We start from the raw sequence: 18,300 nt of genomic DNA on the forward strand, positions 1-18,300 counted from the left end.
TAAAGAATGTGTCACGCATTTTTCTGTAAATTTCAGAGTAGATGAGACAAACAGAAGATGAACTTCAATTTATTTTGAGGTTGCAATTCAATGCAGAGACAGTCAGAAGATCATCTAATATTTGCAGAGCTTGCAGATCCCTCCATTTATTTCATCGAAATTTTTGGGTAGAGGGATCTTTTATTACATGGAGTTCTGGAAAGGTTAGTTATAAGTCTGATGAGCCTATTTGAGCACATTCATGGTGGAAATAGGAGATTTTTGAGCTACTCTTTTTATTACTAAATGTTAAAACTTCTCCATTACTGCCATACAGAACTAAAGGAAAGAAGGGAATATGAACTACGGATCCTCAAAGGCATAGTGAAGGAGCTCAGAAAAACTCCATTAATGACAGACAAACTCAAATGATTTGATCAGGCAGTGCTGTTGACTAATATCTGAAACAAACTATGTCACTGACAAAAAAATCTGAAAATGTTTGGTGGAAAAAGTCCAAATGAGTATCTTGATGAAAAATTCTCAACTATGTTGAGAGAGCTTCTGAGTTTTTTCTAAACCCGTGTAGCTAGTTTTCTTCTCTTGTATTCTTTGTCACACGTTTATATTTTGGTTAGACTAGCAAGATAAATTTATACAACTATTTGTATTGAAATGTTTGTATATATATATATATATATATGTATATATCTGACATAAAACAAAAGACAAAGGAGAGTGACAAAACTGGATTTTTTGTACATCTACCTAAACTGAACTTACACACCATGTCTGAAAGAGAGGAATAATGTATTAGATTCCACATCACATGACATGGATCTCAGAAACAAAACTGTAGACTAAAGTTCTTTCTCAAAAGGACGTTTCATCCCAGCAGACTAAACAGAATTAACTCAAGCATTTAAATAATAAGATACAGCTGACCAAACATCATATCTATTTATTTGATTAGCTTTAAAGGCATCTGTTATTGCAGATCTACTTTATAAGTTAAACAAAGTAGTTTCAGTCCACCAGTTTCCTCAATTTGGATTGCCTGAGTTTGAAAGCCAGGAAATTTCCATAGCTAATGACAACAGATATTGATCTATTTCTTTTCCATTTTACTTTTTTKTKTGTGTGTGTGTGTGTGTGTGTTCCATCTATTCTTTTAGCTTGGTAAATACTTAAAATGCCTAGATATTCTACAGTATACAGTACATATACATATATCTGTATTGTAACCATTTAATTTGAAATTAGTTGTAAATGAAAGTTCCTCTTCAATACAACATTATTTGATCAACCTGCTAACCAGATCCCTGCTAAGCAAAATTGTAAACTCGGGGTTCTTCTCTACTAACTACTCAGTAAAGTATGCACTGCAGTGAGGCCTGGGTCTTAGGACACAGTGCAGGAAATCTGATGTGAATCACATTATTTAAGGGAATCTTGACTGTAAGACAGGTGTGCTGACTGGCAAGCTGCACAGCTTAAACTAGCCTTGCATCAAAGGAGCACTTTGGGTCACACTTCAGAGCACAGTGCAGCTATCTTTGAAATACCAAAGTACTATACTGGAATTCATCAAGGCATTTCCTTTACACAGTTCCATAAAGAAAAGGGACAAAGCAAATATCTTCTTTCAGGAAAGGTAAACTGAAGGTACATATCTCTTGCACTGTTATTTCTAATTCATAAAATACACTGAAATCCTTAATTAAAAAAAAAGTCAGAAGAAAACTAATACAGAATTTTAGYTATTGAAACAACTACCTTTATTGTGAAATCTTCCTGTTCTCCAAAGTGTTTGAAGTGAACCAAAAACTGGTCCTGAAGTAATCTAAATATTTCATGATATTTGATACTTAAAGGTTTCAAAACCTCATAATAAATAAATGAAAAATACCAGTAATGTTACAGTTCCYCTATCTTCTTGCTTTTTCTCAGGAAATTACTTACAGAACAGAAATTAACAGGGCTAATAGGGCTAAACGAGTAAAACAAACTTTTCAATTGGAAAAAATATTCTCCTGTATGGCAATGCACTGAGCTTCTGAGATTGAAGAGACATCTATATACCAATCAGRAATTCATTTGACAATATCAGAAGACAGCAGTGACCCTGCATATGTTGAGTGAAATGTTAGGTACTCCTAGCAAARATATGAAAAGCTCAGGTAAGCCCATAAAGAAAAAAAACACTAAGAATAACTGCAGATACATTAATTTGGGTAAAACAATCATGTGTGTCTACTCATGCAYRCTGTCTGCTCTCATTGCTGCCACTCCTGTCAATCTGAGGTGGAACGGTAACAGCCCCGCGATTCAGGGAAACTGCTCAAGTGTGTACTTGGGTTTCACTTTGAGAGATGGGTTCATTTATCATCATAATAAGCTATTACCATTGAGAGGTCACAACTCATTGAAGAGACAGCCAGTCTAATTGGCTCAATTCAGCTCGCTTGGGATGTGCCTCAAGGAGACGGGCAGCGCTTTGCAGGTAACATTCCATCGCCCAACAAACCATTCAGTTAATAATTCATCACAGTTCACAAAGGGGGTCAAGCACTTGATTCTCCCTTCAATATGCCAAGTATCTGGTCTTAATCTTTCTGTCTGCTGGGTCCAGAGAGATGAAATTCTTCATACTGCAGCGAGTAACCATTCCCTCAAGAAAGTCTTTAATTTTAAAAAATTTCCACTAAGATGTTCTTTCTAAATAAATTTACTCCRGCTAGCTGGAGACTCTCTTTAGGAAACAAAATCTTTGCCCCCATTTTACCCTCCTTAAATTACAATATGTAAAACTAGTGGGAACATAAGAGAATAGAGGTCAGTTTGCCTTCTAGGGTTTTAACGGAGCAATAATGGACAATTCAGAAATCTTTAAGTCAGATAATGATAGAGTGGATAAGAGAGGGACGTACAGGATTTAAAGTATACTTCATAGTCTATTCACATATTAGATCAAAGTGCAAGTGACTCACAACACTAAAATTTTTACAATAATGAGGCTATGAAAGACAAATGAAAACTAGACTGGTAATTCAATCCTCTGCTCACTACTGTGCTACCATCTTGCCAGTTTGGTTACTATTTGGTTTTCCAAAACAATTTGGTTTTTTCAATTTTTTGTGAGCCATACAGAAAATTTCATTTTAATTGCTGCACTATAAAAGGCTTAAAGTTTTAATTTCTTCCACCATTTTCRATGATGTTAAACGTAATGTTAATATTAGCCTAACTACCTCAGGATGGTCTGTCCTTTTCGCTCTCTTTCTCGTATTAAACTAAGATGCAAAAAGTGATGGACAATTTTGATGCTTGGTTATTGTTGATTAACCAGAAAATAAAGACTGTCACCCTCTGAAAATTACAGTGTATAAGGCAGTCATGGCATACTGGTCACAGCATACTTATCAGTGACCCATCTTTAATATATTTTTCTACTCCTGATGAAACATCGATAGCAGAAATGTTGATTTCTACCAATATTATACTTTTTTCTATACACTGGTAATGGTGCTTTATGCATTAAAAATGAGTGACTCTTGCCTCTAATTACTGTCAATCACATTTAAAAACATACATAATAAAAAGAAAAGGGACTTTTTAGTTAATAATAATGGCTATAAAATGCCATTGCAAAGTTAGTTGGATTGCGTCAGTCAGATCTATGTACTAACTGAAATTTTATATGAAGCTAGGTAGAGTAGTTACGAATGTAATGTGGAAATTCATATACTCATACTTCGTGATCATATCTGTACACAGGTAATCACATCCAGAACTGTCTCTCAATGGTTTGGTCTTAAAACTCCTCAATGACATAAGGTAAGATAAATTGATCTTACTTAGGCACCCAAAGTTAGCTGTCTAACAACAGACAGGAGGAATAATAATGTTAATTATTATATGTAAAATGGAAATAATGGTATTTAGCTAGCATTTGGAGATTCTCCAAGTCAAGAGGATTTGAGATTGTCAGATGTGAAGCTATTAAGCATGCCAGACTTCATAAACAGTATAGCACATATTGAAAGTACTCCAACTGATTTACAGGAAAGCCTGTTCTCTTGTGCAGCACCAGAAATTTTCAGTATGTTTGCCCTTCTGCCTACCACCTTTCTGATGTGGGAGGCAAGATTAGTACAGCACAAAACTACAAAATGAAACCTCATAATACTATCGGGAAGTTTTACTAATGACTTACAAACTCAACTAAGATTTTGAAATTTGTTTAAATTCTAAGTAAAATTAGGGGTAGTTATAATTAAACAGAAACAGCAACTCAATTATTTATGAAAGGGAATCTTGCAAACTCAGCCAAGCATAAACTTTGTGGCTAACATAATTAGAGAATAAACTTTCAGTAGCTCTAACATAACCTTTTTGGTGATGGACTGAGACTCTTTTATCATACTCCAGTGCAGCCCAATTTTAACTAGATTTCTGGACAATTAATTGCTTGGTTGACACAATCGAATAAGCTGAGCAAAACACCACTAGGCTTTCTTCTTTCAGGTGACCCATGATCACCAAATAACTCCAAATATAATTTTCAAAACAATGCTTGTTTACTCAAGAGGTATATAGCACGCAAAGGGAATTAGATAGCATGCAATAGAAATTGATAAAAATTTATAAGTTAATAAAATAAAGAGCGTACTTGGCGTATACTGAAGACAGCTTATTATTGTTGACTATATGTGGTTACCACTGGGACTGGTTTCTGTCAAGGAAATTTAGATTGTGATTTAAAATAAAAATATAACATTTGAATTGGTTTAGAATTTACTTGTTAAAAAGCAAAAACATATCAATAATCTTAATTATCTCTTTATCAGAAGAATTCATGGTAGCCAAGACTACTGAATTAGTTTTCTTTACAATAGCATTTTTCAAAAGAATGATCTTCATTTTCTGGAATGTGTTGGCACTACTAATGGTTACTACTTGCAAGAAATCTGAATTTCTGTGGCAACTCTAAATAAGAGACTTTGCAYTGAATGGAGACTGGAATACTATGTGTTGCTTATGGCCTATTCCTTTTTCTTTTATACATATGAAAAAGGCACATAAAACTTCCTATTTCTTCCCTTTTCTCACTCAAGACTAAATTTACTAAGAAACACATAAAAGTCTGCACAAAACTGTTTTTGATATGTTATGAATGATACTTGAGCACCACACTCCATTTTCCACCACAATTTGCTTCATCTATTCACTTTACTAGTTGAGACACCTTCTTTGTATACATTAAAATCTGAGGCTGAAACTCATTTCTGTGTAAAGGGCACAAAAGTAAATTCAACATGATGTATTGGTCCTGTCATCGTGGCAGAAAAAATCACTCAGCCACTCAGCAGATAGGTCAAGCACAGCCATTATGTTATTTAATGGTGGCCTGCTCAGACTTGGGCAACCGATCTCCACCTTTGGGAAACAAATCATTTAAATGTAGGGCCTAGATGCTCTACATAACTAGCTGGAAGAAAGAAGCATTTTTTAAGTAAGACCAAAGGGAAATCACACCAGTTCACTTAAATTCCACTATTTCTCTTCCATGACTATAAAAGATAGACATTTGCCTAAGGAAAATCCATTCACAAGCTAAATTTAAGGTATAGCTAATTATGCAGGTTAGATCACTCACTCCTTTCCATGAGAGGTCTATGAATCTCTAAACATAATCATGGTAGAAAAAAAGTAGTTTCTATCTAGTAGTAGTAGTTCATTTCCCACCTCCATCATTTATATCAATAGGTGTTAAATTACCTTGCTCTCTCCTTTAAGGCAGGCAGTAAAAGTAAGAAAAGGATTGAGATCTAACTCTAGCATGTCTTATGAACTAGACAGTCTTGATATCTGAGACTAAAATCATCACAATACTCAATGAAGCTTTCTGGGTTTAGATGCATTAATAATTTAGGACAATTGATCTTGGCATTTCTGTTCCAGTTGATTATTATATTATTTACCTGTCTTTATGCTCTGGGTTTCATCCCCCTCTTTGCTGTGTCTCCTGCTCCAGGGCTGTAGACAGCAATTTGCTTTGCATTATTCTGCCTTTTGCAGTAGAATTGCAGAAGAAATGAAAATAAATGGCAGGAAATAAACATAAAAGCCACAAAGACCTAGCTTATGATTATTTYATAATTCAATATTTGATCCTATGAGGTATTCTGGGCAGTTTGCAATAGAAAAAATGTCATAAAACAAGTTGCTAACTCCATCCCAATCTTTAGCTTTCTGCAGTAGAAAACCTGTGAAATTTCAAAACATCCTTAATGTTTATACACATTGGCTACAGGCTTACTATAGTCTCTTCATGTTTGGAACCAGGGAAGCATTGACCTCTCTCAGTCAGCAAATAAGTCATTATGAAAGAACAAAATAATTAAACTCTTAAGTAAACTCATAAGTCGCACAAGTCCCCGTACTATTCAAACTGCAGACACAGATTTCAAACAGTTTTCAGTTGTGTCTTGCCTCCAAGTCAGAGAAGGAACAATAAATTCATCATGTATCTGCTTAAAAATATATGGAGTTGACAAGTATGATCACCTTGTTTTTTTTGAAGATAAAACAAAGCCCTCTACTCGAGCTTCTTYGGCGTTAATTTCAAAAATATTCTTACTTTATGAAAGACCAAATTACATTAACTTTACTGACATTGAATAGGATCATGCTATACAATTATTTCAAATTACTCCCATAAAATTATATCCGATGAAAGAAACCGCTCCATGTGAATAAAATCTGTCACTAACCAGAYAGGATTTTAGGGCAGATCTGTTGTAGGGCTTCTACCAAGTTGCTTGCAATTGGAGTAATGGCAGCATTAATATCCGCTCAAAACCAAACTGGAGGAGCTAAAGGATGCATTATCCTATTTTTGCATGGCTGCTGAGTGTTGAGATTCAGCAGCATTTGGAGATCTGGACTCCAGACCTTCCTCTGCCTAAAGGTAGAACTAACCTGTGACTGCTGGCTAATGACAGTGCCCAAACCACATGAAAGAGGCAGGGTAAATCTCCACCTTCATGTTGGGTCATAAACTGGACCTTAGCAAAGAAAAGAAGATAATACTTGCAGGATCAGAGAGTACTGCATCCCCTTATCAGTCTTGTGTCATCCATTTTTAGACAAAGCCTTTAAAAAGCTAAAGGCTGCTCACTCAAGAGTATCCTGTTTGCATCTGAAGACAGAAATAAAACAAGCAGATAGCATACATATGGCAATCAGCATTGTGGAGGCATACGCGCACATGACAACTTTATATTAAAAGAACTGTTTTAAACTAGGTTCTTGAACTGTATTTTAAAATTGGGAAATGGAAGATGGTTACTACCTTTTGTACTGAATTCTATTTTGGCGAGAACTATTTAAGAACAATAATTTTAACAATAAAATGGAAGTGCATTTTCTCTCATGCTAGGTTTGTGAGTTACAAAGAACTGCTCRTCTATAGCTACGATTTCCTAAATCATTCTCCACATTTCCTAAGATAAAAATCTTTAAAGAAACTTGCCTGCTCTCAGATACCAATTATTATGTTGTAACACAGCTAGCAATCATCTTCAAGAAAGAGTGGTTTAATCCAGTTTCAGTTATTTAGAGAAATGTTTTATTGGGTTTACAAATAGGATCTTACAATATTCCATTTCCATCACACAACTCACACAGGCTAAGCATGTCATTACGACTATAATTTACGTGATGTAACATGACAGTTAAGATGTACTGTGGTAATTTGTGAGTGCTTTCAGTATTATTGTAGTATCAAAAATTTATATGGTTCAGTTATTAAGGCAAATTGTTTCATTCATACAGAGATGTCTGACAGTAACCACAAAGGACCTCGAAATTACACTGAAAAAAATATCTTTAATGTTCAAGTAATTTGTACACATTCTTACTATTATTTTTCTTACTGAATAGAAACAGGATGAGATTCTGCCTGGGAAAGCATCAGTTGATATCACAGGATAATTTTACCAGATAGGGAAGATTATTTAAAAAAAAAAAAAAAATCTCTTGCACAGCTGAATAAGTCTGACTACCTTTAAAAATTTATAGCGATGAACAGGATGCCCAATTCTTTGGAATGATCCTATTTAATTTCCACATGCTCACTTACCTTCTGTCATGTTGATTTTCAGCCAGCAGAAAGAAAATAAATAAATAAGAGGTTTACTAGCCTGAAGAGACTACAATGCAAAATGTGTTCACGCATACTAGTGTTAGTACTTCAGATACATTTTACTATAATCAGAGAAAAGGCTACTTAGCTTTCTTTAAGACACATAGAGTCCTCAATTCTACACTCTGTGAAAAAAATGGCATTTTCATGGACATATCATGTATGACTGCAGAAATGGTGAATTACATGATAGTCACAATACTAAAGCACCTAAGAAATCTTTCAGAGACTTAGAAAATAAACATTTGGTACTAATCTGTAAGGCATGAATATGTGTGTAGGTACATACATGCACATGCAGATAAATATATATATATATATATATATGCATTAGTATTGGTACAGGGATCACAACAGCATTTTCTGAGTCCTAGGGCAGAGTTCCCTACACACAAGTTTCTTTCCAAAAATTAAAGTTTTGAAACACAACTCCACAACATCTGATATACTTTTTATGTCTACGAAAAGTAGGTATGGGAACTCATTTTCAAAGCTGAGGACAAAATGACAAGAAAAGAGGACAAGTGAAACCATATCCTAACCAATTCATTTGAGAAACAATGTCTCAAATGATATAGACTTTTCTAATACCTGACAGCCGAAGCTCGAAGAGGCCTCAAGGTCAAAGAACTTAATTAATTTTTTCAGCTTAATTTTTCGCCTCACAAAGACTCTCCATATGCTTCTTTCCTTTCTGTTTGCAATTTTGCTGGTCAAAGAGCTATCCAGTTTAATCTTCCCTCAGCCCCTTCCTCCTTCAAAACTTTACTTCTTTTCTCTCTCACTAAATCAAATTAGCATTTAGGCAAGTACCATTTGTACACTTACTTTGTTGCCCAAGTAAGAGCTGGGTGCACTCCAATAATAAGTCTGAGGCAGTACTTTGCTTGCAGCCACATTGCTGATGCTAAGCTGCTGATGGCCACCAAAAATCCTTTGTTTGGGGGTAACTYTGATGAGCCCAGGTAAGTCCGTCAGATACCAGCCATTCATATCTTCTATCTATGAAGACAAAAGAAACCACTCACTATAATGAGATTCAAGATATCAGTCATCTAAACACTCAGTACCTCTTATTCTTCCATTTAAAATATTATACAAATTTTCTCTAAGTAATATCAGTCACATAATGTACAGAATATGAACTGAAAAAAATGTACATATATTTTCTGACTGTTGCAGATAGAACAGTCTGGAATAGCTTGTAATCCTAACGCCTCTAAACTTACAAATTCAAACATTTATTTTTTAGAAAAATAGAAAATCCAAAGCAAATGGATTTTTCTCCTGAAAAGCAGCAGAACTTGAATTCCTGAAATCGCATGACCAGTAATGAATCAATATAGTGACTGATTAACAATCAAACACCAAATATACATACAGACACTGGTGTTCATACAAGCATGCACAGACTTCCAGAGCATGCACACAGGCGGAACAATACAATAGCAAACATCCATTAGAGTGGAACCACTGTCTAAGCTTTGAAAAATAATTTAACATTTAGAGTTTATTTGCATGCTAAAGACATTTTTCTATAGCAAGATTTTGCAAACAAGCAAAGTAGGTTCACCGCACTTCCATATCCTTCCAAAAGGATGCAGTGCACAAAAGAAATTCACCCAAGATGTCTCCATAAACATCCCTTCTTCTTATGTAAGCTATATGTGGTACATATAATGCTTCAAAATTGTTAATTATTTCAGGTCTGGAAATTTATTAACAACCTGGAAGGGAGACTGCTCTCTGGACATGGTGCATTTAAATCTGCACATTCCAGGACTGTGTTTATGCACATGACTTCATTCAAGACTGTTATGAAGTGCTGCACTACTCAGTTGCACTTTTTCAGAACTTTCCCACAATGAAAAAAAGCTTATAAGCATTTTCTTTTGGATAAATACAAAGACTTATGTGGCATGAAAGAAAATGAGTTACTTTATAACAGGTGATAGTGGACAGTGACAACACACAAACCCACAAAATTAATGACATATTTATTTGGTCATATGGCACAGAATGTCTTACACTTCTGTAGGCAAAGTGAGATTCTACACAGACGTCTGTTTTCCCAGAGCAGAAGCATTCTTCACAACCATTGGGATTATTTTGCTGCAGGTTGAAGAAACCTGGTTTGCAACGATCACAGTTTTCTCCTTCAACGTTTTCCTGGAAATGCACATTGGAATATTACTTCAGCTGTCACAGACTAGAACCTAAGACCACTGAGAACCCCAGCTTTATACTGTCTTTTGCTTTCATGTAGGGCTAAAAGTAAACACGCTTCTTATCTGTCAATATTAGAGTCAAATCTGCTACACAATAGAAATTAATCTAGCTGCATGAAAATAACAGAATCTAGAATTTGGTCTCTTTAAGATTTTTAATTCCTCTTCTACATGAACGTACATACATATTTCAGTCAACATATAATTGTATAATTAAAATTGTATAATTGTAAAATTATATTAAAATTAAAATTGTATAATTGTAAAATTAAATTGTATAATCTGTATAATTAAAAGACCAAGAGAGGAAGTAAGTGTGGGACTCAGTGACGTGGCAAATAGGTCTGCAAGTTCTTTTCCTGCACTACATTTTGGGCATTAAATGTACTTGAAAGACTCTAAACATAGCATTTTGTAATTTTATTTTCAAAGAATTCTTACATTATGCAGGAAATCATGCCACCCTTATGCAATAAATCAATTTATGAAATACATCAATAGGCAAAAATAAGGCTAGCTTTTCTACAAGGAGTACATTACAAAAGGTTCACACCATAGACCAGGCTGAGTAATTCAATATTTTTCCCCAAGGTAGGCCAGAAAATTCTTTCCCTCTCAAAAGTGTTTTATATACAGTCTCTTTAATTCTGGACACAATACTCTATGGTATGCACACAGAACCAAACTGTTGGCTCCAAATCAGCAGAGAATGAATGCATTATGGAAAACCTGCCCACACTGTGTAGTCTAGGACTGCTTTAACTGTATAGCTCTTGAAATAAGTTCAGTAAAAAGCCATCTGACAGCCTCCTGGGCCAGATGGGGGAAAGATGGAGAGAATAAGGTAAAGCATGAGGCAAACTGGGAAAGAAGAAAAGCACAGGTGGATTAAGAGATAATAGGGACAGTGTGGGGCACTGGGGGAAAGGTTAGGTAAAGAAAAAGAAGGCAAAATAAAAATGCAAATAGCATTTCACTATATACTACTAATACTACTACACAATGACAAAGTGTAGCAAAATACTGCTGCTGCTTCTCCACAGCTGTATCTATGCTATCAATCAGCATCGCCACATACTGTTTGTTAAACAAACAAAACAACTCTTCAATGATTCTCAAGGCTAGCAGTCAATAAATTTTAACTCTGACATCTCAAGAATTTCAAGGATGGAATTTTTACATTTTCACCAGCGATCTTAGGATTAGCATCAATGCATATTATATTCATGGGCATGTTGAAATCACCCAGTTACTAATGCTCTACATGAAAAACAGTATTAGTTGGCCTTTGGAAACTTACAGGCACTCAAAGCTCACATGCACATTTCTAGAAACCAAAATTATTCTTGCTGGGAGTTTTGGGTGTGCAGAGTAGGAAGGAGAAAATAAAGAAGAGAGTTGCAAAGCACAAGCATTTCTTTAAATGAACAGCAGAACACTACCTTGCTCAGCCACCACAATCGTGGTCCCAGTGAATAAAATTTGTATCATTCTCATGAGCAGGTAGTAAATTCACTGAATAACAGACACGTAAACTTCACAGTTAGGTGATCTGCCCCATTCTCCAGCCAGTGAAGCAAAGCTTCGGCAGTTTCATTTATTTGTGAATACTCTGTTCTGTTCAGGTTTAAATTACACAAAAAGGAGACTTTAATCATAAACCTTCAAGAAACTTTCTCTGATAACCTGTGATAAAACTGTCACATACTCTTGTCCCTCACCTGTCTGCGCTCGGGTTTGCTCTGGCTGATGTGATAAAGATAACAATCTAATGCCTGCTTCACTGCATTTTGCTTTTCATGCTAGAACTTTTTTTCAGCAGTCAATTTCCTTTACAAGAAAACTATCTCTAGTAAATTTCCAAGCTCATTATATTTAATTGAAAGATGTGATTAAAAGAAGGGAAGCATTTTTCCTAAGACCTGTTATTAACTTGTCCAGACATCCCACTTTATTCTTCATATGGAGCATAAGTAATTTGATGATTTCAGCATCTCCTTGACCAAAATGGGCATTGATTTGAATTTGAAGATTGCTTATGAAAATAAATGTATATGCATCAGTATCTCAGCTATCTGCAAAGGCTATCTTTTTCCTCAATAAGCATTTAAAAAGGAATTAGTAGAGTTGACAGAAGACAAACGATGACTAGGGAAGAGAAAAAAATGAAAAGCCTGGACAGCCTGGGATAGCAACAGTGTCTCTATTCTGTGTTAGTTATTTTGGTCTGATTATATCAACAGGCCAGTTCAGTATTACATAAATAATGCCATAATAATAAAAATCATTCAGCAGTAGGTATCTTAGCTTCAAGCTCCTGACACCTTCCTCAAAGCTTTATTTCAAGTCAGGATAGAGCAAGAGCACCCCTTATCTGATCTAGATTTGATAGCCAAGGAATTATAACTCTGATACGGACAGATTTCATTTCTAAATAGAGAGCATTTGAGTTTATATAAAGTGGGGATAAGGTTAATACCCTGGATAGATTCCAGTGCTATTCAGCTGTCACACCAGAACTTTTACAAGTGTATGCAGCATGAGCTGATATAGCAAAGTATTTTTCCTACATTCTTGTACTTGAGAATATAATGTAGGTATATTTGCATTTACATTTCTGTCCAATTCTGTTAATTAAATACTGCAAGAAAACTCCTACAAGTACCACAAAGGAAAAGTAACCCACAGTACAATCAACTGACCTTCAGGCATATTCTTAGCAACTTACTAAATAGTGAATTTCAGTGTACCAGCTATTCAAAAGAAATTCTCGTATTTAGATATTCTTTAAGAAGTGGTTGCATGTGTTTTTAAAAAGTATTTATTTCAACGTAATATCAATATATAATTTGTAGTAATAGTGGAACACCATTGTAAGGCCAGAGCTCTACTGACTGCAGTCTTTCCACATCACTGGTCTCCTGTGGGCCAGGACAATTTGACATTCATACCTTGCAGATGCAGAGCCCTACACAAGGGTCCACATTCATGCTGCCTGTCAGGGAGCAGTTGCAGGGCAGGCAGTCAGGATATCCTGTATAACCCAAAGCACATCTGTCACAGCTCTCTCCTGTATAGCCAGTCTTGCAGTGACAGAAACCAGGCAACATATCTATGGGGAAATAAAGAAAACACATGAGACACGTGAGATTTGATTTTATCATTACTATCATCAGATATGTGGGCTGGAGCACTCAAAGCAACACCTTTGGTAGGTATAATATCAGTCTACGCTGGGTCAGCTAATACATCTACTTAACACTGTATCTTGTCTCAGAGTAGCAACTCTGAGCATCAAAAGACATTAAGAGAAGCTATATAGCTATATAGGTTCCTGAGAACCTACGAATCTGCATATTAGACATCTAACCTTAAAGCTGTGTCAAGGCTTTCGCACCTAACAGCCTCTGAAGATCTCTTCTTCCATTAACTTGTTTAATTGCTTTTGAACCTGTTTTTGCTTTCAGAATCTGCAAAGTTTCATGGCAGCAAGTTCTACATTTAGTCATATGCAGTGCAAAAAAAAACATTTAATGTATGTTACATTTGTATTTATTGCCTTCTAAGTTATCTATCATAGAAAATAGTGAATAAACATTTTCCATTTACTATGTCATCTGTGATATCAATATAACTCTATCATACCCCATATAACCATTTTCTACATCGAAAATGCCTAAGTAGTCTGTATTCAGAAATTATTCTGTATAGCAGAAAATCCCTTGTACCCTCCTTCTTTGCACTATTTTGAGACCTAATAAATTATTTTAGGGGAAGGGTGTGTACTGTATGGACAGTGAAAGTAGCATTTTCAGTTTTGTTCTGAAAACATCAGTGATTTACTAAGGCTCTGTTGACCTTTGGACTACTGCTGAGCAATCACTGAGTTAATATAGGCAGCGCACAACCCAAAGTAATTCTTAGACCTGTTTCCTAAGTGGTAATATCTAATTTAGAAATGACTGTAATCAACATACGGRTGGAACTGCTTTCCTCTGTGTTTTACTTTGTACTTAAATACTATAGAAATCCATCAGTTATTTTATTAACCAGTCACTGACTATCTTGAGATCCTTCTGAACATGTTGCATTTCATTTTTCTATGTTTAAAGATTTGTGTTGTACCTACAAACTTTGCCATGTTCTTACTCATCTCTTTTCCAAGCTGTATATGATTATGTTGAATGGCTCAGATCATTCTGCCTTATGAAAATGGTTCATTTAYTATCTAAGTAGTAACATCTATTATCAGTATTATCATCTATTACCTAAGTAGTATCAAACCATGACAGAACCTTTCCTCCTTACCCCGTTATAGTTTCTTTAATGGTTTTTGCTGAAGGACCTTGTCAAAACCTTTTGAAAATCAAAATACTATATTAATCAAATGAACATTTATTCACATATTCACTAACTCCTTTAAATAGATTCTTTCTACAGAAACACTTCCTTCTACAAAGGAAGTTATCTTAAATTTTGCCCATTAGATGGAATCTTAGTTCAGTAACGGCATATATCTTTTATTGTAGTTTCTGGTTGTAGACCTGCCTGGTAAATTTGCTTGGTAGACCTGCTTGGTACGGAAGCTAGGCCTCCTGATTTCTGGAATTCCCTTTTCCTAGACAAATCTTTAATAAATTAGACAAACAGCTGCTATTCATGAGTTGCTAATGTCTACTAAATCAACATATTATAAAGTATACTTAGTCTTCACCAATTTCTTTTTTAACTGTCTACAAAAGACATGAATAAATCTCATCTAGGCCAGATGAATTTTTATTATTCTTTTATCAGCTTGTTCTAAAACTGACACTTCTATTTGAGACAGTTCTTCTGAACAAAGACTCCCAAGTGCAAAATATCCTCACCCGTAAAAAGGACCATCTAGCTTTTTTTGCTGTATCCTTTTCTTTCTTGAGATTTCCAGCTATTAATCGATTACACCTTAATCATATTTAAATCCTACAGAATTTGAATCTCTAGCAGTCTTTTTAATTCTGATTTATCTGCAGAAATACTTAGCAACAATTAAGCATTTACAAAGTTATTCTTTAAAATATTTTGATGTGCTATTAAGAACATGATTTTACAGAACCTGTYGCATTTTATGTCCGTTTCCTGAACTGCATATAACTTCGCTTTTGAAGGGATTTTCTTTTTTACCTCCTAAATATTTTATTTCATAGCTTAATTATATTGCTTGACTCTCTGGATGAGAAAAATGCCTCTTCTCTCAGTGCCTAATATTAGGTCTGTAAACATCATGCCTGCAATTGCTTGCCAGTCCTTGGATAGCTCCTTTTTATTTTCTTTTAACAATAATCCATGTTTTGATGAAATTGTCTTTTAGGGGCAACTTCCATCTCCTACAAGAACATTTGAGTGCTCTTCAAGGGGAAGATTTTAAATCCATTCCTCATGCATAAATCCAGTCTTTCTGCTCTTTTTATGGATTCTCTAATTAGGTTTTTGAAGAAGCAGTCACCTACAAGAGTTTAAAATATTATCTGTTAATCTATACAGAGACGAATTCAATCTGTCTTCTCTACCCTTGCTATCTCTTTGATCTCTTTTAGCATAGCATATTGACTGTCATCTTCTTGATCTGTCCTAATTATGAATGGAAATTCAGCACATGAAGTTTCTGTGTTACCTACTATCACAAAAGCTTATGTTCCATAGGTCTTAGTGCCTGTGGCCTGACTCCTTTCCAAATCTTTGGTGCCTGAAGGCACAGGAGACTTCAGGCTCTTTCATAAACTGCATCAGTGTGCAAGAATATCCCAGTCAAACACTTTTGCCTTATTAGAGAAACCTGTTTCTCTCTCTCTCTMTMTMTMTMTATGTATGTATATAAAACAGAGTTTAGCAGTAAAGGGCACAAGCAAGTCTACTTCTTAAGAAGCAGGCTGGTTTAATTTGAAAGTTTCAAAGTTCTTACAAGTCAAGTCTCAGTAAATAAAAATTCTATTAAAAATAGAATTACAAATTTAAAAAAATCTCGATATGGAACAACTCCCAGTACACATTTGAATGTACAGTTTCTTCTCTGTTGCCCAGGCTATCCACTGTTTAAGTTCCCTATCAGAAACTTTCCCCTTCCTTCACTTTCCCTTCACTGCAGGAAAGAGATACGAGGATTGAAAAATCCAGAGCCATCAGCCCAGCAATCCCCTTTGTTATCAAGTGTATTTAGTAGCTGACTAAGTCTGTACTCTATGAAGAGACCTCACATTCCACAACTCAGAGTGGCAACTGCAGGAATTACTAACAGTCATATTTTTTTTTGTCTTTCAAGCTTGTTGAGAAGATTGGCCTATATATCTTATTGTGCTCAATGTCTTTTACTTACAGCACTTCCAGATTGGCAGGATTTAGTCTTTCCTACGTAATGTGTAAATTCCTGTCAGTATCCCATCGAATATCTTTTACCAAGCAGCTCTGATGTGTCATGAAACATGAATACCATAAGTTTCTTTTTTTTTTTTTTTTTTTTTTTTAAGGAATTAACATTTGCTAGAAACACATCATCTTCTACTTTTAGTCTGATTACTTCTTAGGCCCTGCTTCATTGGGGCTTTCTTTGTTGAAGCTGTTCTTCATTGTTCATTCATTCAGTTTTCATTCTGTTCTGGAGTGTGCAGAGGCTTGAAAAGTTTATTCTAGAGGATGATTCATCTTGAACTTGGACTTCAATTAGTGATTTTTCTCTCATTCTCCCCGTCTTTTAAAATTGCAAAAGCATGCCTTGAACATTTGAAAAAAATATGACAATCCAAAGAATGGCCTCTGCTATTTTTAATCCTGTTTTAACACTGCATTAATTAACAAAAAWTATTCTTACAGAAGACAGTGGGACTGCTTGCTGAGTAAAGTACTATGAAGCCCACATGAGGTGGGCAATGCCTGGCCTGGAGACTGCAATTACATTATGCATAAAGAAACAGTAGAGGGAAAAAACTTGACTGCATGACAGCCTCTGAGTTATGAAAGCTTACAAACTTCAAGGCTCTTACAGGTGTTTAAAAGCCAAATTACATGGCTATTTGTCAAAGTTCTGTCACTATAGCTAGAAACAAGAGTATTGATTGACTGAGAATGGCTGTTACAGCAGTGTAGACCAATTCAGAATATATAAGCACCATCTTCTCTTCTGTATGGCCAATGACAAGYGATCACAATACCAGTGATGGTCAAGTTATTATCAGCACCAATTGAATATGAGTAGATAAATTCAATTTAAAATTCAACTCCTTTCAACTCCAAAACATAGAAACATTTTCRTAAGTTTGCTTTATTGATATCAGAGTTTGTGAACCCACTATGATTCATTAAACGCTTCTGACTCATCTGTTATCTATAGTACTCACGAACATATCATACAACATTGATGCTACAAAATAAAACTGAAGAAGTATTATTGAAGATTCAAAAACACATTTAATATATAAGCAAGAATGAGAATGTTTCATTTGATAATAATGAGTGAAACATGAGGACAAAGTATACTAGACTGATCAAAAAGGATATTTTACATGATTAAAATACAAAAATAGTCCTTTATCTCTTGAAACGATGTCTGGCCWATTATAAAGAGGACTCCTTTAAGTCCTTCTAAAATGCAGGTGGGACACTATTTCTCTGAATTAGTAATTTTTCCATCTCAAAACTATTGTCTCAGTATTTTACAAAGGATCTGAATGTCAGCAGTGGTAAATGCTTGAGTAAAAACAATCCTTTTTAAAAGTATTAGTTTTTGTTAGAAAGTCTCTCAGCTGTAACCTGCACGCTCTTACCCACAGCCTTGCTAAAGATATCACAGTGTCTTGCTTTCTCTGGCTTTGGGAGTCATGTCTGCTTCTACTTTTATTGTCTTTCCTATTA

At 35.1% G+C, this 18,300-nt stretch overlaps 1 protein-coding gene across 1 annotated transcript in view; it reads right to left on the bottom strand.

Moving 5' to 3' along the window:
* Positions 1 to 18,300, bottom strand: part of LAMA2 (laminin subunit alpha 2) — a 253,501-nt gene that overhangs the window by 179,363 nt on the left and 55,838 nt on the right. Inside the window, exons 9-11 of the mRNA XM_026039256.1 lie at positions 13,368 to 13,528; positions 10,217 to 10,357; positions 9,017 to 9,190 (exon numbers count right to left, since the gene is read on the bottom strand). Of these exons, the coding sequence (XP_025895041.1) occupies positions 9,017 to 9,190; positions 10,217 to 10,357; positions 13,368 to 13,528 (476 nt within the window). The remainder of the gene's footprint in view (positions 1 to 9,016; positions 9,191 to 10,216; positions 10,358 to 13,367; positions 13,529 to 18,300) is intronic.

Source organism: Nothoprocta perdicaria, unplaced genomic scaffold, assembly GCF_003342845.1.
Source record: "Nothoprocta perdicaria isolate Ctin4 unplaced genomic scaffold, notPer1 scaffold_226, whole genome shotgun sequence".
In the NCBI taxonomy this organism is placed as follows: Eukaryota; Metazoa; Chordata; class Aves; order Tinamiformes; family Tinamidae; genus Nothoprocta; species Nothoprocta perdicaria.